The sequence below is a fragment of the Periplaneta americana genome, chromosome 9 (assembly GCF_040183065.1).
Source record: "Periplaneta americana isolate PAMFEO1 chromosome 9, P.americana_PAMFEO1_priV1, whole genome shotgun sequence".
Lineage (NCBI taxonomy): Eukaryota > Metazoa > Arthropoda > Insecta > Blattodea > Blattidae > Periplaneta > Periplaneta americana.
Genome location: NC_091125.1, coordinates 132,641,992 through 132,664,692, shown reverse-complemented (window position 1 = coordinate 132,664,692; position 22,701 = coordinate 132,641,992). Strand labels below are relative to the sequence as shown.

The following is a 22,701-nucleotide window of genomic DNA, read 5'->3' as shown; positions in this document are numbered from 1 at the left end:
GGCGTTTTTGACGCTATAGTGTTGGGTTAGCGGCGCGGTTTTGACGCTCTTGGTATGGGATAGCTGCACGTTATTGACGCTGTAGATTTGGTTTAGTGACGTGGTTTTGACGCTCTGGTTTTGGTTTAACGACGCGTTTTTGACGCCCTAGTGTTGGATTAGCGGCGCATTTTTGACGCTCTAGAGTTGGGTTAGCGACTCGTTTTTGACGCTCTTGGTTCGGTATAGTGGCGCGTTTTTGACGCTCCAGGTTTGGGTTAGCGGCGTGGTTTTGACGCTCTTGGCTTGGGTTAGCGGCGCGTTTTTGACGCTATAGAGTGTTGGTTAGCATCGCGTTTTTGACGCTCTACTGTTGGGTTAGCGGCGCGGTTTTGGCTTTATGTTTGAGTTAGCAGCACGTTTTTGACGCTCTAGTGTTGGGTTAGTGACGCGGTTTTGACGCTCTGGTGTTGGTATAGCGTCGCGTTTTTGACACTCTAGCATAGGATTTGCGGCGCGGTTTTGACGCTGTAGGTTTGGATTAGCGGCGTGTTTTTGACGCTCTAGAGTTGGGTTAGCATCACGTTTGTGCTCGTGTTGGATTAGCGGCACGATTTTGACGCTCTTGGTTTGGGTTAGTGACGCGGTTTTGACGGTCTGGTGTTGGTTTAGCGGCGCACCACAATCAACTATCCATATGCTAAGCGGAAGCTAATGGGTGGTAGCATCGTGATGGCAGCTGTCCGGAAGCTCTGATTCATTTCCAAGTTGTTTTTGTCTACTCTATGTATTCTGTGCTCGTTGGTTTTATAGTGGGGGATCCATTCCAAAGGATGCGTTTAGTGGGAGGGAACCTTTCCGTCTAAGGCAGTATTCTCAACACAATGCAGGAATTTCTTCACATTTGTTTCGTCTAATTGAAGTGAAATATGTTGGTAGACATAGTAGCGCCCAGGAATTCAAATTAGGCAGTGTTCTCAACACAATGTAGGAATTTCTTCACATTTGTTGTTGTTGGTAGAAATAGTAGCGTAGTGCCTAGCGTGAGTTGAAATATTTGTAACGTTCTGCACTCTGCATTGTGTGTTATAATATGATTTTTCTTAAGTGATTAGAATTGTATTATGTGAAGTTTATTTTGGATAAATCGCAATAAAGAGAACGCCAGTAGGGGAAGTTATCCCCACCCACATGAAATGTGCATTCGACACTACACTCGCCTATTACGTAGAATGTCTGATGAGCTAGTAGGGGAAAAGTGGAGTGGAGCGGAGTGGAGTAGTGGGCGGAGCTCCTACATTCTGCTTATTGCGATATTTCTCTTTATTTTTATGTTATTAGGTCAAACTAGAGCATCCACCAGCCACTGAACGAGTATTGCACACTTTTATCACTGCCAATGTGACGCTATAATCCAATTTTCAGTACTTTTATCACAACCACAACACACTTCAAATCTTATTGCACCATATATATATATATATATATATATATATATATATATATATATATATATATTACATTAACACATTTAGTATATCACGAAACGTGTAAAATGTATTTATTATAAAAGTCGCCATAGCGTCTTCTTCGAATTAGTAGTATTAGTACGATCCACTTCCACTAGATGGAAACCAACATGACTGGCAGAGTCGGCAATATATGAAAACGAAATGATACTAAATGTGAGGAATGTTACTACAGGTGACAGGTGACAGGTTAGGTTAGATTAGATTAGATGTGTAATATTATGATAAAGGTTAGGTTAGGTTTGATTAGGTGTGTAGTATTATTACTACGTTGGCAACACTGAAACTCACTGTTACATTAAAGAAAAATGGCGGTATTCTTCCTTCACGCACGACGATTTTCGTATATAAGTAAGGTACGTATTTAGGTTGGGTTGGGTCAACAACAACGACGCACCACAGGTCCGTCCTGCTAGTGTTCACGAGATAAAATGGCAAGTTAGACACTTGCCAAATAAAAAAGCTCCTGGTCCCGATGGCATACAAGCTGAAGTACTGAAACAGCTATCACCGAAAGCATTTAAATTGCTTACAAATATCATAAATGCTATCTTTCGGATAGGCTATTTCCCTAACATCTGGAAACACTCTCACGTTATTCAAATTCCTAAGCCAGGAAAGAATAAATCGGTTCCACACAATTATCGCCCCATTAGTCTACTAAACGTTTTGGGTAAAGTTGCGGAAAAAATCATACAAAAAAGATTGAAATCCGAACTCGGGAAAAATGATCTAATCCGAAATGAACAGTTTGGATTCCGTTCAGGTCATTCGTGCACACAGCAATTGCTCTGCACGACGGAATTCATTACTACGGCTTTTAATATAAACCAAACAACAGCGGATATATTCCTAGATTATACACAAGCCTTTGACAGAGTTTGGCATGCGAGCTTGATATATAAATTAATTAATAATTTAAATGACCGCTTAGTAAAATTGTTGGATAATTATATTCGGGGCAGAATGTTCCAGGTTAAACTGAACGATGTGCACTCCACGTCGCGAGGTATCAACGCTGGAGTGCCTCAGGGCAGCGTTCTGGGACCGATATTGTTTCAAATCTATATTAATGACCTACCCTTTAATCCAAATTTCAATAATAGTATTTTAACGCTATACACTGATGATTCAGTTGCCATTAACAGACTTCAAGATCACCTACGTGAAATTGAACCATGGCTCCTCAGATGGAGAATTAAATTAAATATATCGAAAACACAAGCCATTTTATTTAGCAGAAGAAATAAATTCAATAGACCGGGATTAAATCACACAAAATTAGCTATAAATGGATCACAAATCGAGTGGAAAACTTCAGTTAAGTATCTCGGAGTAACACTAGACAGACGGCTCACTTTTTCCGAACACGTACTACAGAAACTCAGACTTGCCAATTCTAGAATGGTGGAGCTGTACCCAATTTTAAATAAAAGCAGAAATTTAAACACACATACAGCCTTCACTTTGTATAAAACATTGATTAGGTCAATAATATTATATGCTTGTCCTGCTTGTGGACATGCACCTACTACAGTTCTTAATAAGTTACAGGTTTTCCAAAACATACTTTTAAGATTCATTACACGACTTCCTAGAGTAACACCTGTTAGACTGATTCATAAAGAACTCGAAATTTTGACAATTCAAGAATATATTTATAATCAAGCCTTCTGCACGTACACCAAGTCGTACAGCAGCAACAACCCATTAATTTCTTCCCTGGGTAACTACAACCCTGCTTTAGATAAACACGAAAGACCTAAGCTTGGAATGATAACGTACAAGACGCAAATCGAATTGAACACTAAACAACAACAGGACTCGACAAACAGACATATGTCTACTAAGGCACTAATAATGTTATTTCTCTGTTTCAGGGTCATCACGTTATTGGCTGCATAGATGTTTTGAACATGATCTATTGTATATAATTATTTATGGTTTCTTAAAATATTTGTATTTGTACTTAAAATCATGATTAAAAGACATCCTTCCTTCTCAATATATACAGACCCCATTGTAGCCAATTGGCTTGTCGTCAGCACGACACCTCATCCTGCTGAAGGTTTTCCGTGGTTTCCCTTGAGTAATAAGACAAATGTCGGGATGAACCCTAAAAGAAATGGCCCATGGACTACCTCCCTTCTCCCACTCTTTCTCTTCTACTATATATAACAAAGAAATTGCTAATTTCTTAGATAATCCCATAATATGATAATAGGGGAAAATAAATATACTGTAAGTTCACAGGGCTAACGGCTTCAAGGCTGGGTACCTGGTTCTAATGAAGTGCACATGTAGCAATACAAAACGTGGGGGCATGAGATAGTTACTCTGCCTGCCATAATAAATTCACTTCAATTAAATTCCCCAATGTAAAAAAAAAAAAAAAAAAAAAAGTTGGGTTGGGTGCGATTATAGCTCTCCCAATGATCACATCAATTTATACTAATCAATACTATAAATAGAAGACATTTTCAAGGTATTTTATCACGTTCCTATACTGGCTGGGACATAAGAAAGATTCACCTTCACTGGCTCTTGATGACAGCAGTGACATTACTGATACAGCTTGGTATTTTATCAAGTTCTTATAGTGGCTGGGATATAAGAAAGATTCACCTTTACTGGCTCTTGATGACAGCAGTGACATTACTGATATAGCAAAGCTTAAGATTTTTAACCCCGGGATTGATCAAGATGTTTGTACAGGAACCACCTCTGGTTGTAGTTTTCATGCCAAGTACCTTTCTTCCGTCTCCTTACTTCATAGGCTGTCTGTCGCATGTAATCACTGCAGTTCGAGTTTTGGTCACTGCTGCTCTAGACTTACACTGAGAATAGTGAATGGGTCTTCTCCACTTCAAATTCTTCATAGCTTATTTTCATTTCCTCTACATTGAATATTTTTATTTCTTCTACCCTGAATATATTTATTTCAGTTTCTTAATATTTTTCTCAATTCAGTTTGTAGAGTTACGGTACAGAAATCTATGAGTATCCTTTCTTCATTAGTTTAATTGTCCTTTTTTTCTCTCAGTTTTGAGTACAGTTTTAAATATTTTTGTTCCTGCATACGTGTGCTCAGTGTTTGCCGTCATTAAAATTTAATTTCAATTTATTTATTATACAACAAGATTTAATGGAGCGCATGTATTGCTTTCCACCACTCTACACATTCTAATAAATCGTATGTTTACGAGGAAATATTTATGGAGTGAAACAATCAGAGATCTTCACAGTTGCAATCTTGCACAATGGAGCCATAGGCAGTATTCATTCTATATCACTCAGTGCTGTGTCGCAGTTCGCTATGTTTGTGTTTCTAGTGATCATTTTAGCCTCACAGGTAAGACAGAGATATTTACTTTTCACAATTTCTTACATTATTCATCTTCCTCCTGCTTTTGACATAGGCACAGATAGCGTATATTGATGTAAAATACTGATATTACACATTAGTAACTTACAGACCCAGAAACACAATTTGGGCCACATGAATTTTCTGGCCCAACTGAATTTTCCAAGTTCCAATTATAAGCTCAGTGCATGGAAAATTCAGGTGGCCCAAATTTTGTTTCTGGGTCTGTACTAGACATTGAAGGCAGGGAAGTTTGCTGGCAGGTTTGTCTGAGCAAATGTAGGCTGACTTTTCGATCTGAAAAGGAATTTCAAATTCACGAATATTTTTTGTATTCATTGATTAAAGTTCACGTTAATACTTTGTTTGTTAAAAACATAAAATTACTTAGTCATACGTTAAAAAGTTAAAACATAACCAAGCTTAGAAGTCATACGTTAAAAAGTTAAAACATAACCAAGCTATAAACTTCTTAGACATCACCATAACCAAAACAAATAACAGACACGAATTCAAAATATACAGGAAACCCACTACAACCACAACACACACACAATTCATCAAATCACCCCATACAACATAAACATGCAGCTTTTCGTACAATGACACACAGATTAATTAATATACCAATGAACAGTGACAACTACACTGAAGAATTAAACACAATAAAATATATAGCACAAGACAATGGATATAACCCTAACATAATAGACACACCAATAAAAAAGGCAAAACAAAAACAGAACAAACCAACACAAACACCACGTGAGAATAAATACATAACATTAACATATCACAATACCAATACTCACAAAACTGCAACTTCATTCAGAAAACTGAAATACAAGATAGCATACAAAACAAATACCACAACACAGAAATATCTAAATAATCACATTAAACATTCAAATAAATATAATTCAACTGGAGTTTACAAACTAAAATGCAATAGTTGCCCACATTTTTACATAGGACAGACAGGAAGATTCTTTCACACAAGATATAAAGAACATATTAAAGCTATAACCAAACCCTACATCACATCAAATTATGCAGAACACATTATCAACAATAATCATGACTACAATAATATAGAAACAGATATGGAAATTTTACACATCACACCAAAAAGTTCACAGTTAAACATCTTAGAACAATACGAAATATATAAACATACAATAACATACCCACAACATATACTTAACACACAATTACAGTTCAATACCCACACATTATTCGACGTCATGATACGTCATAACACACAAACAACCAGCCCCCACCATAAGAGCAACATACCCCCACCCCTACAAGCGACAAATGCACATCACAGATTTCAAGATCACCAGTAGTTCAGGAGACACTGAGGAAGACGTGACATCACGTCGAAACGGGGCCGTCTGTCAAAGGTATAGCCTAAACTTTTTTTTAAATTTTAACACTTTTTAACGTATGACTAAGTATTTTTGTATTGTAATATAGCTTTTACAACGCATGTATTAAGAGCATTTGAGAATCTGTTTTTTCATAACATTTAACAATTTGTGTTGTATTCTTACCCTACAAATGTAGAAATCGAAGAAACGAAAGAAAGAGATCTTAAAAGATTGAGTGAAGAACTTGAATCCAAAAATTACAACATTTAGTTATAACAACTTTTCATGTCTAATCTATTAATAATAGAGATGATTATGAAGATATTTTAATTTCTGTAGGTTGAGTGCAGAGGGAGAAAGTTAAACCATCTGCCGCAAGAAGTCGATGCCCCTGAAGATTTGACCATAGAGCAGATGATTGATTTGCTGGCTGATTGCAAGTCAAAGGTCTATAATGGAACTTACGGCAAGTAAGTTATGCATTCTGAAGAACTGTGAATATACTTGCTACACTAGTTTTTTTAGTTGCTTATTTAACGACACTGTGTCAGCTAATAGGTTATTTGACATCAATGGAATTGGTGATAGCGAGATGATCATTGGCGAAATGAGATCGAGAATTCGCCATAAATTACCTGACATTTGCTTTATGTTAGGGGAAAACCTTGGAAAAAACTCAATCAGGTAATCAGCCCAAACGAGAATTGAACCCACGCCCAAGCACAACTCCAGATCGGCAGGCAAGCGCCTTAGACAACTGAGTTACGCCATGGCTTTCTCTGCTATTATCATCATCATCATCATAGAACGCCATAAACTATTAAATCTGTTTAGCATTGAATTTAGAATATAGTTTCAAGTCTGGAGAACAATTTTTAAATTAGCATTTCTAAGAATTTTAAAGTAACTCCTCAATAATAATTATTGCAATCCGTCGATTGTGATGTATTAGACATTTGAAACTTCATCCATGCTCAATAATATAAGATCCGAATACTGTTTTCGAAAAGGCATCCAAATTAATGGTATTCATTTCATTCATAGTGTTCTGCTCAAGGGCAGGTCTTTCACTGCAAACCCAGCTTTCTCCACTCTTTCCTATTTTCTCTCTTCCTCTTTGTCTCCGCATATGATCCATATATCTTAATGTCGTCTGCCATCTGATATCTTCTTCTGTCCCGAACTCTTCTCACATTCGCCATTCCTTCCAGTGCATCCTTCAGTAAGCAGTTTCTTCTCAGCCAATTCCTTTTTCTCTTCCTGATCAGTTTCAGCATCATTCTTTCTTCACCCACTCTTCCCAACACAGCTTCATTTCTTATTCTGTCTGTCCATTTCACACGTTCCATTCTTCTCCATATCCACATTTCAAATGCTTCTATTCGCTTCTCTTCTTTTCACTTCGTCATAATGTCCATGTCCCATACAATGCCACACTCCACACAAAGCACTTCACTAGTCTCTTCCTTAGTTCTTTTTCCAGAGGTCTGCAGAAGATGCTCCTTTTACTATTAAAAGCTTTCTTTGCCATTGTTATACTCCTTTTGACTTCCTGGCAGCAGCTCATGTTATTGCTTATAGTACACTCCAAGTATTTGAAGCTATTTGCTCTACTGCCTCATTTCGAATTCGCAAGTTTACCTTCTTTATTTTTCTTTTTCTTCGTATGACGATAGTCTTCGTCTTGTTTGAATTTATCTTCATCCCAGGTATTAGATTATAAAATATGGAGACATTGATATGTCTTATTTTTAAAGTTATGACAAATCTGATTTCTTCCTGTTCCATATTAGAATAGTAAGGTTTCTGTGGCAACCACAGGAATTTCCTTGATTATTATTTGGTTTGTTAACCATGTGCAATAGGAATTACACTATCCTAGACAAGATTGTATTTCTCTTTGTTACTGCATCAATAATGAAGATCATTGTGAATTATATACGACTGAGTAATGACAGGATAAATTTATGTATCCCAAGAAATTTCTTACAACTCTTATTCGTCGGGACTTGAACCTGGATCTCGAATTTAGAAGACCGAAGTTGTAAACGTTTAACTAACAGTGCACATTACGGCTAAATTTCAAGCACTGGTTAACTCACTCATTTAATTCATTGGGTCGCTATACTTACAACAATTATTTTTAACCACAGGTACATAATTTTGTATTGCAGATTTCTTTACGATGACAGCATATTGATGCCCGAGGACAAGAAACTGAAGGATTCAGATTACCCATATCCACATGTGGTAAGTGGTAATTACAGCATTATAACTATCCTTCAAGATTAGACTTCACTGCAGTCTGTTTCAATCATTCGTCTAACATCTGCAGTTTCTTCCTTAACTAGTGATAATCGGAACATAATTCCTCGGAGCCTTGCACTATCTATTCATTTCTACATAATGTTTTCAATTTATTTTATTTCCTTGGACTTTTAACAAGAGTAAGTAAATTACATCACACAATTCTGTCGTCACTTGTTAGCATCGGATCAGATTCTGGTATTGTTATAGTTTTTGATAGAGATACAGACATTTCCTTGCATTAATTGTGTTTCTTATTTATTTTATCATAGACCTATAGATCCATACTCTCCTATTCTAGCATAAAATATTTCAATATCCAGTAATTTCTTCACTATATAATTTTAGTATTCTACGTTTCATTTTTGTGCTTCAGTAATTTTTATTTTGTTCTTAACTTTTACATTATCTAGCCTTTATTAATCAGGTAATATTTTATTAGTCTGATTTGATTGTAATTGAAAATTTAATATTAATTGTAATTATAATTTTAATTCTATTCATAAGATTGCAGTTGTAATCCCTGGTAGAGGGGAAGGGAAGGCCTGATGGCTTTATCTCTACCAGGTTAAATAAATAAATACTACTAAACACTAACTGCTATCCAACAAACCAATTCGGATAAAGCACAGTAATTTCATTGTATATACTTATACAGATATATGACATTTTAAAATAAAGAAATAAAGGAAAAATAATCATTAATAATACAAGACATAAATTGCATTCAATTAATTTTACTCTGAATCATATTCACAATCCTTACAAAAAGAGTCAATTCCTTAAGAATCTAAACATCACAATAACACTCAACCGAGAGCAAACACGTTTCACGTAATTACAGGGATCCTATAAATCTCATGCCATTTTTCTGCCAATCTGTAGGCCTATATATGTGCACCTCTCATTTCTTATATCCCCACTTCGACTAAGATCTAGCAAGGAATATTCAGCGACCGAACGTAGGAATTTAATTCAGGAGTCTTGCATATCATTCCTCTTTTACGACCAATTGTTCGTTTTATTGTCCCACACAATAGTGAAATTTGTGGATTTTATGATCAATATCGTATGTGTTATAAAGAACTGCCATTGAATGATAAAAATAATAAATTAATGTAGAGACTTGTTCTATTATATTTCCTATACTACTATTTTACTTCTAATATATTTCACTTTAAATGCTAAAAGTTTAGTTTTGCTGTAAGATAGTTATAAATTATATTCTTTCTGAGTTAACATACGATTTGATGTGCTTCAGTCTACAAATTTGTCTTATGTTTACATAAATAACATTTCAATGTTATTCATATTTTTTATTAAAGTGGACTTCTTAGTACGCACTCAAAGTGGGATTAAAAATTTGTAAACATCAAAAATTCAAATTAACCAGCAAGTTATAAAAAAAATATTTCATGCAAAAAAGAATTATACACTTGTATACAATCATAGGTAATTAATGTACTTTAGCGTTTTCATTAACTACTGATATGTTTTATCCATAAGAAGTAATTGACGACATTTCGAAGATCGGCTCTATCTCTGTCTTCATGTGAAAAATTGGGATCAAAAAGTTGGGGGCTGTTTGCCTTCAAGTAAACAAAATCGGGGAGACATCAGGGTTCCTACTTGTTAGAGTCCCTACAAACAGCTAAATCTGCTTGACTAATCAGATCTTCACCTTCAGGTAAACAGCAATGGGGAGAGGAGGAAGTTCGAACTTGTTGGAGTCATTACAAACAGCCAAATCTTCTTTACTAATTCTATCTTCATCTTCAGGTAAACAGCAAAGGGGAAAGGAGGAAATTAGAACTTGTTGGAGTCGTTACAAACAGCCAGTCTTCTTTACTAATCCTATCTTCATCTTCAGCTGAACAGAAATGGGGAGAGAAGAAAATTTGAACTTGTTATAGTAGTTACAAAGAGCCAATTCTGCTTTACTAATCCTATTTTCATCTTCAGCTGAACAAAAATGGGGAGAGAAGAAAGTCTGAACTTGTTATAGTAGTTACAAAGAGCCAAATCTGCTTTACTAATCCTATCTTCGTCTTCAGCTGAACAAAAATGGGGAGAGAAGAAAGTTTGAACTTGTTATAGTAGTTACAAAGAGCCAAATCTGCTTTACTAATCCTATCTTCATCTTCAGCTGAACAGAAATGGGGAGAGAAGAAAGTTTGAACTTGTTATAGTAGTTACAAAGAGCCAAATCTTCTTTACTAATCCTATCTTCATCTTCAGCTGAACAGAAATGGGGAGAGAAGAAAGTTTGAACTTGTTATAATAGTTACAAACAGCCAAATCTGCTTTACTAATCCTATCTTCACCTTCAGGTGAACAGCAGTGGTTAGAGAAGGCAGTTCGAACTTGGAGTTGTTACAAACAATTAAATCACCTAGACTAACCCTACCTGTTTTTAGCAATCCAAACGAATAAGATATCTTTTTCAGGCGATATTTGTTCAGGTGGAAACAAAGTAGAGCTTATCTTAGAAACATTGTGGATTTCTTACTCGCTACATTAATTTTAAAAGTCCAATCTACACCCTTTCTTAACAATGCATCAATACTTTCTAACCCGTTTATATCAATAAAATAATTAATTTATAATTCGTATAATGAGAAAATAAAAATATCTTCGATAATTGGCATCGTTTCTAAAATCATATGTGTATTGTTTTGAGATCAATATTAATAAGGATATTTATTGCTTTTCCCTAGCTGAAAGAGAAAATCCGGGATCTGCAGAAGTATTACCCCTGGAAGGTACGTGTTCACGAACTGGAAGACAAAGTTTACGGACACATACCGAGCACTGTGGAGGGACTAAACGGGACGCTTGTGCTGGAAAAATCCATCCAAGTGGTGGAAGTGACCTACGACTTCAATAAAACAAAAAATAAACCGGGAATCGTAGTGTTCTGTAAGTCTTTTTTACTAAAGTTTGATACCAATTGTACAGAATACAATAAACATTAGAATGATGTTATTCTTAACTAAAAACAAGCCCAATATTAACATAAGGATCGATATAAGTTTACCGTTGTCGCCATCATGAGTATTATCATAATCACCATCATCATCATCATAATCAAGATCGTTTGTTAGCTATGTATTCTTTGTAACAATATATACTTGTTTAAACAAATGTGGTATATCTTTGTAAAAATATCATGGTTTTTATTTCGGTAATAATCTAAGTTGAAATTTTCAACTTACAGAAGTAATAAAATAACCTGTTCCTCCACTGTTGAGTCGCATAAGTAACTTCTTACCCCAGCAATTAAAACTTACCCTGTGCAAACCCTATGCCGCACTTCTCTTATTCTAACATTCTGTTAAAGAGGAAGGTACACTATTGGCCTGCAAAATTTTAGTGAAATTTATTTTTTTTTTATATATCTCTGCTACTATAAAACTAAATGAACAAAACTTTTCATGCTTAATACACATACATTACACTTTATAAAACACTATTCAGAATATTAAAATAGCTAATAATTACCTGTAAAAATAATATCAAATTTGCATATTTTTTACAATTGTAAAGCATTTATATAATAAAATATACAATTAATTAAATATATGCATGATTCCTTTACTGGAATGTTTTAAATATCTACATCAACAACATCGTATAGGATTTTTTTGCATATTCCTTCAAGAAATATTTATTTTTCTTAATCATTACCTTCAATATTAAATTTTTTTAAATTTTTTCTTAAGAAAATAATATTTCTTGTATGTAAAAGATCCTAGACTATGTTGTTGATGTAGGTCTTTGGAATATTTATGTAAAAGAATCATGCAGATATTTAATTAATTGCAGATTTTATTATGTAAATGCTTTATGGTTGTAAAAATCATTATATGTATATTAAGTATGAAAAGTTTGTTCATTTAGCTTCTATAGCAGCTGAGCTATAAAAAAAATGAATTTCACTAAATTTTTGCAGACCGATAGTGTACCTCCCCACTTAAGTGACCTAAATTCATACAAGCTACAGAGTGTTTATAATATGTGCGTCAGATACGTGTGCAATATCTGACTATTTGATCATCTATCACCGTTCTTGTAAAGTCTTCCGTGACTCCAACTCAAGGAACGTAGAACTTCACACTCTTTTCTTAAGTGTTTCGAATTCTGCAAACCTCATCACCAAACTATCTTTCATCTCATTCTCTAGATTGACTTCTTTAAATTTATTGATTGCGAATAGTGATTTTATCATATTTTGATTATAATTTTTATAACTTTATTTTAGTCTTGTTTTTATACAATTTTTAAAGGAACTATGCAGAATTCTTATATTCCCATGTCTTTATTTTGTTTACCTGAGTATAACCTTCTGCTTGGTAACACAGCTGTTGACCCTACTGGTATCAGCATTCCCTCCGCCATGATTCTCTTGATATACAACCTGCTGGAGAAGTGCGAGTCCAAGATACCCCTTCTGCTGAAGCTCAACTGGTACTTCATTCCGCTTGGAAACCCACACGGCTTCTACTACAACACAGTGACTGTACCTAACTTGAGCAAAGACCAGGTTCGTCTAGTGTCGAATATTTTAATATAAGTGCCAACCATAGTGATTCGCTTGGTTTCTTGCTTCGTAAGATTCTTAAGAAATGGTCCCCCATAGAGGATTCATTAATTCATAGTGTTCTTCCCAAGGGCAGGCCTTTCACCGCAAACCCAGCATTCTCCAGTCTTTCCTATTTTCTGCCTTCCTCTTTGTCTCCTCATTATGATCCATATATCTTAATGTCGTCTATCAACTGATATCTTCTTCTGCCCCGAACTCTTCTCCCGTTCACCATTCCTTTCCAGTATATCCTTCAGTAGGCATTTTCTTCTCAACCAGTGACCTAGCCAATTCCTTTTCCTCTTTCTGATCAGTTTCAGCAGCATTCTTTCTTCACCCACTCTTTCCAACACAGCTTCGTTTCTTACTCTGTCTGTCCATTTCACACTCTCCATTCTTCTCCATACCCACATTTCAAATGCTTCTATTCGCTTCTCTTCACTTCGTCGTAATGTCCATGTTTCTGCCCCATACAATGCTACACTCCACACAAAGCACTTCACTACTTTCTTCCTTAGTTCTTTCTTCAGATGTCTGCAAAAGATGCTCCTTTTTCTATTAAAAGCTTCCTTGGCCATTGCTATAATCCTTTTCACTTCCTGGCAGCAGCTCATGTTACTGCTTATAGTACACCCCAAGTATTTGAAGCTGTCCACTTGCTCTACGGTCTCATTTAGAATTCGCAAGTTTACCTTCTTTACATTTCTTCCTATGACCATGGTCTTCGTCTTCATTCCATACTGCTCACAGCTGTCATTTAACTTCAGTAGCATATCCCTTAGTATCATCTCCTCTTCTGCTAACAACGCCATATCATCAGCAAATCTTACACACTTTATTCCTCTTCCTCCTACTATCACTCCTTCTATGTTCTGAAAACAGTTCTTCACTAAATACTCCAAGTAGATGTTGAACAGAGTAGGTGATAAAGGGCATCCTTGTCGTACTCCTTTCCCTATTTCACTTCCTTCTGACGTTTCTTCTCCTATTCTGACTTTGACTCGTTGTTTCATATAAAGGTTACTGACCAAAGAGAATGACACGGTGCAATATTGTTTTTCTGTGTTAATATGTCGATGATAAAAGATTGCAAATTACGAAACATTGTAGAAGGACTTCGAGAGAATATGATCAATGTTCAGTTTGAGGACCTATGAACTGGTTTACAACTGTTAATTTCTATTGAGGTTGTAGTAATGGGTGTTTGCAAGAGTGTTAAGATTTCTGTGCAATTTTTGTAGAATTTCTTTTGAATTAGAAATCAAAGTCTTGTTGATGTGATGCCTAGATATTTAATTTATTCATGTGCTTAAGTACTGGAAATTGTTCCGCTGATGGTGGTAATTCCTTTTTGGAGAAGGTTTCCTTTAGAAATATTGTTTTTTATTTAATGGTTATTGATTAGCTGTTAAGCTATTTAAATTAATAAATAACTACTTCACTGTGTTGACATTTTAAATAATTATGTTACTTTACCTGATTGACTAGTTTCGATGTTTTTCTCATCATCTGCTGAATCCTTGTGAGTTCCCTCTGTCTTCTGGTAGATCATTTCAAACACGTTACAAGGAACATATCATAATCATAACCACGTTCATAACAAGAGTTCACGTAACAAGAAATGAAATGCAGGACAGAAGGTAACGTATCATTTATTTCCAATCTAACAATTTTGCATCACTTTTGTAATATCACATAAAACAGTTCTGTGGTTGAGAGAAACTATATTAACAAAATAAAGGAACATTTGTAACATAAAATTTGATACCTAAGGTATAACTAGAGTTTGTAATATCTGCAAGGTCATCCATTTCTCTTTATTCAATGCCAATGCCAGGTACAACTAATCGATACGAACATATAAAAACTTTGTCAGCTATTGATGCCGAATTATTTAATAATTTATTTCCTACAATTTATAATGCTAAGATGCCATAAAGTGTTGTGTCCAACTCGTGGATAATCTTATTATGACAGTCGTGAAAATTGTCCCACGAATGATAGTGAGTGCGACAAACATTCACTCATGCCATAATCATTAAGATTATCCACTTGTTGCATAAATAACTATTAAACAATTTAACAGTTAATCAGTTACCATAATATAAGTGTTAAAAGAGTGTGTAGAAGAATGAAGATTTAATGGTGTTTATGTATAACCCAGTCACTTGCAATAAGGCAATAACGATATTAATTAGTTTGCAGGAACTTCCAATCTGAGCCATATTACTACTATTAACCGAGGTCAAGTCAATTTATTCTCTTTCTTCCTTTTCTGTAACAGAAACCGCTGGCCTTCAGAAAGAACAGGCGGATGATCTCTACAAAATACGGGAAATGTTTTGGTGTCAATATCGACAGGAACTTTGACTACCATTGGGGAGGTATGTAGCTCCAATATATCATCATCATCATCATCATCATCATCATCATCATCATCATCATCATCATCATCATCATCATCATCATCATCATCATCATCATCATCAATCTTCTTAATGTATCCAGCTGTTTGCTGAAACCATAAAGTCCACTATAGTCCACTGTAATCTAGTCAGTTGTTGTTTTTCACGAGAAATGAGGAGTATTTTGATCGGTGTTCATTATAGATGCCTGTTGCTAGTAGCCAGAGTTAGGGTATAATCAATATATACTGCAGGGCTGTGTCTTCTGCAACTGGTACTGATGATTTTAATTTACTTCTTTTGTGGTTTATGGATGGACAGTATAGAAGAATGTGTTCCAGATCTTCATCATGATTATTACACCACAGACAAGTAGGATTATCAGAAATGTGAAATAGGTGTAGGTACAATTGAGTGACAATGTGACCTGTTCTGGCTCTTGCTAAAAATGCTTGAACATGTCTGGGCAGGTCATTTGGTTTCTTTTGTACAGACTGTAAAATTTTTCCTTTGTCAGAAGAGAGCCAATTGTTGATCCATAGGTTTGTAAGATGAGACTTTACTGAAGCAAAAGCATTGGATAGAGATATCACTTGAAGAGGTCTTGGTTGCAAATATGTTGCCTGTTTTGCAATATTATCGACTTTCTCGTTTCCAGGTATACCACAATGACTAGGTATCCATTGAACTGTTATTTCCTTTTGGAGTTTTTTTTAGTTTACTTAGTTGTTTCTGAATTGGAATAATGCTATGTGCATATACTTTTGGTACATATTTAATTATATTAAATATAGCCCCCTTGGAGTCGATAAGTATGCAAATAGATGTTTCAGAAATTTGAGTAACACACTGAAGAGCAGCATCAATAGCTAGCAATTCAGTGTCAAGACTGGAGGAGGATGAACACGGTATGAAATAACTTTCTTGTTATTTTAGAATATAATACACTGCTCATGATGTCCCATTATTAGGATTTAGAGATCCATCTGTATAAATTTGAAGATGATCCTTATATGCGCTGCAAATTAGTTCCATGGCATCTAACTTAAGAATGTATGGAGGATCTTTTTTGGAATGATTTTCTGGAATGTGTATGCTATGTTCTGGAATCACCCATTTCCATGGGGGAATTTCGCTCACAACTGGAGTTTTAGCAATGAGTGCGTCTGTGATATAGACTGGTATTTCTTCTTTGTTTATTTTATAGAAATTACACAGTTCTATTGTAAATGTATTCATTAAAAAAGGAGTTCTACACACCACTAATTTTAAGATAAAAATCGGAGCAAAATTTGACACTTTCTAATTCGCTAGAGCACGCATAAAATATTCTCAATTTAATAGCATAAGAAAATATTCGAACCATTAGAATGGTCCTTAACATTTTTCTGGCAGTGACTCTGTGGACAACTAGAATGGCCGGCCGGCACTAAAAGGATTAATTATTGAAAAAATGCTGGCTTGCTGTCTCAGGGTATAAGTTTTTAGCATGAAAATTCAACTCCGCATCAAGAGATTTAAAGAAAGATTTGGAAATTTTGAAATAGCCCTCAAATATCGTCTTTGAACCCTCTGGAATTTCTTCTGTTTGTGAAGTTAAATGAAGATCCTTCAGGAAATCGATTTTCATTTGATGATGATGTGAGAACTTTCCAGTGGAAAGTAAGACAATAAACTCTCTGACAGATACAGATGGAATGTTTATGTAGAGGTTATTTGATGTTAGTTTTACGTTGGTAAAATACTTAAATGGGTCTTGGAATTATGTCGAAAAGCGAGTAAAATGGTAACATGCATTTGGTACATAGTTACTTATAAGCAATAAGGCAATAAGCAATTTGTGCTTTACCAATCACCAAAGTATGTCATTTTAATACTTTTTATTATTCAAGTACAATTATTCAAATAATACAAATAAAAATATATAATGAAATATAAAAAATGACATAAAGGCACAATACAGTGATGATAATAAAAAAATACATGTTTTTCTTATGTTTCAAATCATTCTTAAATTGTATTGGGAATATAATACAATATACATATAAAACTGTTATATTAATAAATTATAATTGTTAGACCTTTCATAATTTTGAGTATCTAAAGTGTGTCAACAGAACTGCACACATTGTATTCTTCACCTGACATAATTAGGAACTTAAAATCCAGACGTTTGAGATGGGCAGGGCATGTAGCACGTATGGGCAAATCCAGAAATGCATATAGAGTGTTAGTTGGGAGACCAGAAGGAAAAAGACCTTTAGGGAGGCCGAGACGTAGATGGGAGGATAATATTAAAATTAATTTGAGGGAGGTGGGGTATGATGATAGAGACTGGATTAATCTTGCACAGGATAGGGACCGCTGGCGGGCTTATGTGAGGGCGGCAATGAACCTTCGGGTTCCTTAAAAGCCATTTGTAAGTAAGTAAGTAAGTAAGTAAAGTGTGTCAACTTTGCAAGGCATGTAAAAATGTATGTATGTATGTATATAGATGTATATTTTTATTTATATTATTTGAATAATTGTACTTACATTTGCTTTTTGTGACTCAAACCCCCATTGCAGAAGGAGACTTCGAAAACGGCACGCAAGTTGCAACCTCGGACGGTGTGGGGTGCGATGAGTTCTATGCAGGACCGTCTGCATTTTCAGAAAGCGAATCAGTGGCGTTGAGGAATTTCTTCTTGCAGAAGAAAGAGGAAGTCAAATTGTACATCCAGCTGCAGACAAGATTGGACAACAGGAAACACGCGGTGAGTGCAGCTGGTATAAGCCTATTTGTCGCCAAAGATTAAAGACATTCTGTTATACGAATATAAAGAAACTGCGCTCAACGAAGCTATGTTGTCAGTTCTTCATTACTAGACAAAAACTCTCTCTCCCCCTCTGCTCTCCTCCCCCTCTCCTCCATTCCCTCCCCTCCCTTATTTTTCCCTTCTTTCTCCCTCTCCCTTCCCTCAGCCCCTTACTCCCCCACTTTCTCTCTTTTTCTAAGCTATGTTGTCAGTTCTTCATTACTAGACACAAACTCTGTCTGTCCCCTCTCTCTCTCCTTCCCCTCCCTTTCACTCCCCTTCTACCTCTTCCCCTGCCCCTTCCTTTCTCCCCCATTATCGTTCTTTTTTGTCTTTCTTTTTCTCTCTCTTTATATGCATATAGAGCAGGGCTGGACACCAAGAGCAATTTCTACTCTCTCACGAGGAGCCATATGACTTCTCTTCAACCCCTTTCTTTTACCACTGAACACCGTGTAGCGTTGATGCCATGATAGATGAATATTAAGCGTCCCCATTTAGAGTTTGGATTCGCTCTCGGTGCCCAGCCCTGATTTAGAGTAAAGGAGGAAAGATATGTCCTGTGACTTTACCATGTACCATGGCCAAATTACCAATGAGCATGGATAAGATGGACTTATGTGTCAGTAGATTCGTATAATATTAAGCATAATGAAATAATTCAATTTCTGACAGCTCAGTCTTTCCCTTCTCGTGTAGCTCACACGCCAGGTCTCGCCTCCTCATCTATACATACCAAGATATCCCTACGCATTTTACTAGGACTCATAGTGAAACAAAAGACAGATATTATCTATGCATAGAAGAAATTAATATTCATTTATTGAAATAAATCGATAATCTTGTGAATTCCATCATTTTTGTAGTCTAGTACTGGCCTATGCATTAAAGAATTATTTATTTTATTCGTAACTTTTGGAAATTATACTCAATATCCAGGCCGCAACAATTTAGGAAGTATTGATCATTGCCTCCTAGAATGCCTAACACGCAATCTAACAGTCAACATAACCACTCCTAAATCTGAACACTTCATTAACACAATCAGAAGAATAACACTCAATCTAACGTCAATACAACCACTCCTAAAATATATAGCAACGTCAATAAGTTAAATGACACAAAATTTTAAATTTATTAAATACCATTAAAATCACTGACATCTAAAAGAAATTTTTCCAGCAGAGCAGATTTAATAGTCCTTTTACAGAATGCGCAAGATAGATTTTAACATTGCCCAGTAGACAATTAAAATAAAAGTTCAAGGATAGGGATATATTCATAAATATTGTGGGACCTGCTATATTTACATTTTTATTAATATTTAACTTATTTCTATATTATATTGTATGTCACTGTTTTCCATTTCCTTAAAGAGCATCGAGTACCCCTGGACATATACTAAGGAGCCTCCACCTGGAGTACAAAGCCTGGTGAGTGGTAATATAGTCTGCTTCAAACATGAGAACTATAGTGAAATCCCTAACTCAAGCATGTTGGTCACTACCCTGCATTTAGCTATCTGCTAAGATGTGCTACATCGCATACTATGTTGTTGTTGTTTTCTAATGCCAGGCGTTTGACAATAAAGTCATTTGACCTCTTGTACTCCAATATTTTTCAAAGATATTATCATGGCCAGCCACTGAAGCACAGATTTTGAGGTGTTCCGAATCCATTTCTTGGTTTGAGTTGCACAATGGGCAGTTAGGGGACTGATATATTCCAATTCTATGCAAGTGTTTGGCCAAACAATCATGGCCTGTTGCCAATCTAAATGCAGCTACAGACGATTTTCGTGGTAAATCGGGAATTAACTGTGGATTATGATGCAGAGAGTTCCATTTTTTATCTTGAGATTGTGTTATCAAATTTTCTTTGTTGAAGTCTAAGTATGTAGATTTAATAAATCTTTTCACAGAGTAAAACGTAGATTTAGTAACAGGTCTGTAAGTAGCAGTGCTGCCCTTCTTTGCTAAAGCATCCGCATTCTCGTTTCCCAGGATTCCATACTGGGATGGCATCCATTGGAATACAATTCTTTTATTGAGTGATATTAATTGAGAGAGCATTTTAGTTATTTCTGCTTTTTGAGATGAAGGTGTGTGTTTAGAGACTATTGATAGAATAGCTGCTTTGGAGTCTGACAATATAACTGCATTCTTAAATTCATTGATGTGGCATAGAAGATTCCTGAGACTTTCACTTATTGCAATGATTTCTCCATCAAAACTTGTTGTTCCATACCCAAGAGATCTATAAAGTGAGAAGAGACAGCATACTATAAAGTTGTGTTTCACCTTTAATGCATATTATTTTCTTCATCAGGTGGAAATGGCTACTTGTGCGCAGAAGCTGATCCATTACAACACGAAGCTCATGTTCAAAGTACGTCAAGCATCGAAAAGACTACGTAAGTAACTATGCAAACCATTTGAACTAATTTTGTTAGTGGAGTCTGTCTAGACTGCAAGTAAAAGTACTGTGGGGAGCTCACGAGATCAGCCCTGGTAGGAATGTGGAGTAATGCCAATCCTACACGCAGGCAAAATCCAGCGTAACGCTACTGTTGCTCGCAGAAAAAGATATAATGAAACACTACTAACTACATTACAGTAACTAACCAATGTGAGAACATTCGATTAACTTTTAAAATATAAACTATATTTTTTATAACAGTTTCAATTTGTACAACACACCGACAGAGAGCTAGTCTCAAACTACCTGATATTTTCAGCCACAGTATAACTAAACATCATGTGGTGACTGAGATGTCATTTGTTTAGTGTCATAAAATTCTAACTCATAACAACTTATCTTATCTCTGGTCAGTTATAGGAAGAGCGGTGCTCCATTCATCAATACCTTCCCTTCACCACCCTTATTAAAATACATCTTGCAGAGACTTTCTCGTCAGCTCCCCACAGTAATATTATTATTAATATGTAAAGCGCCCAATGGGCAAAAATACAGAGCGAGAGATCTTCTGAAGTGTACGCTGTCACAATACAAACTACATATCTTTATGTCTCTCATATGTTAACCCACACTGCACATGTTAAGTTTTCTTGCTGTAGACTGCCCCACAGTAGTATTAACAGCGCAGTTAGATGGATTTAATGGGGATTCTGCCTTTGCTGGAGATCATCGAAGTTCATATATCTAAATTTACATATTCTGTTTCACAAGTTACGTACCGGTATGTGTAATTCCATGGGAGCTACAAATGACAAAATAAATACTATTAATACATAACGATCTGTATGAAATATATACACTTTTTATTACATAAATAAAATTATAATTCACGTTCATCACTTTGGAGTAACGGTTGCGCGTCTGACCGGAAACTAGAGGGCTTGGGTTCAAATTCTGGTTGGGACAAGTTATCTGGTTGAAGTTTTTCACTGGGTTTTCCTCAACTCATTAAGAGCAAATGCTGGACTCTGGACTCATCTCACTAGCATTATCACCCTCATCTCATTCAGATAATAGATAACCATAGCAGTTGATAAAGTGTCGTAAAATAACAAACTATACTCTGCATCAATTGAATACACACTTCAAGGTCAATGCATAGTTGCTGCTTCGGTTCAGTCATAAGATTAGGCTGAGTTACTTGTCTCAACTCTTTTTTTTTTTTTTTCTATTAACGTTAGGAAATATTGAATTCAAAAGATCTTCTTTGCTTTTGTTTATGATTAAGTTTCTGTGCTTAAATTGACGAATTAATGTCTTCAGATCATGTGTCTGGACTATATGTAATATTTATTTTAAATTTCTGAATATATAAGAATTGCTATGCCTCATTTGAGGAAAGGAAGCAGTGTAATGTTTCTTTTGTAACAACCTGTACTCATGTGTTAGAAGTCTGCAGGTGTTCAGGCCGCCACTTGGAGAAATATGAATAACATACTGCACAACAATGCGGAAAAAAAAAGTGATCCCGATATAATGTGTAAACTTAGAGACGAGATTAAATAAAATAAGGTTTACATTTAATATATCTTCCGGAACATAAGCTTCATATAAAAAGGTTTCAGTTAGCACTGTTATATAGTTTTATTGATGCATGCATATGTTTCTGTACGAGAGACAAAAAGGAGATTGTTTTAAGTTATGCCCTATTATAATTAATGGGCGGCCGGGTAACTCAGTTGGTAGAGCAGCTGGCTACAGACTGGAAGGTCCGGGGTTCGATCCCAGGTGGTGACAGGATTTTTTCTCGTTGCCAAACTTTCAGAACGGCCCCGAGGTTCACTCAGCCTCCTAAAAAATTGAGTACTGGATCTTTTCCAGGGGTAAAAGGCGGTCAGAGCGTGGTGCCGACCACACCACCTCATTCTAGTGCCGAGGTCATGGAA

At 35.6% G+C, this 22,701-nt stretch overlaps 1 protein-coding gene across 3 annotated transcripts in view; it reads left to right on the top strand.

Annotated features, from left to right (window-relative positions):
* Positions 1-4,648: 4,648 nt before the first annotated feature.
* LOC138706528 (zinc carboxypeptidase A 1-like) overlaps positions 4,649-22,701 on the top strand; it is a 148,655-nt gene continuing 130,602 nt past the window's right edge. Inside the window, exons 1-9 of one of the 3 annotated variants that reach the window (XM_069835915.1) lie at positions 4,649-4,860; positions 6,585-6,715; positions 8,420-8,495; positions 11,270-11,471; positions 12,914-13,095; positions 15,419-15,518; positions 18,108-18,295; positions 19,714-19,770; positions 20,666-20,750. In XM_069835915.1, coding sequence (XP_069692016.1) covers positions 4,825-4,860; positions 6,585-6,715; positions 8,420-8,495; positions 11,270-11,471; positions 12,914-13,095; positions 15,419-15,518; positions 18,108-18,295; positions 19,714-19,770; positions 20,666-20,750 — 1,057 coding nt within the window. In that variant the 5' untranslated portion in view covers positions 4,649-4,824. Of the gene's footprint in view, positions 4,861-6,141; positions 6,279-6,584; positions 6,716-8,419; positions 8,496-11,269; positions 11,472-12,913; positions 13,096-15,418; positions 15,519-18,107; positions 18,296-19,713; positions 19,771-20,665; positions 20,751-22,701 lie in introns of those variants that run through there. The other 2 variants (XM_069835918.1, XM_069835916.1) reach the window with 2 other exon arrangements.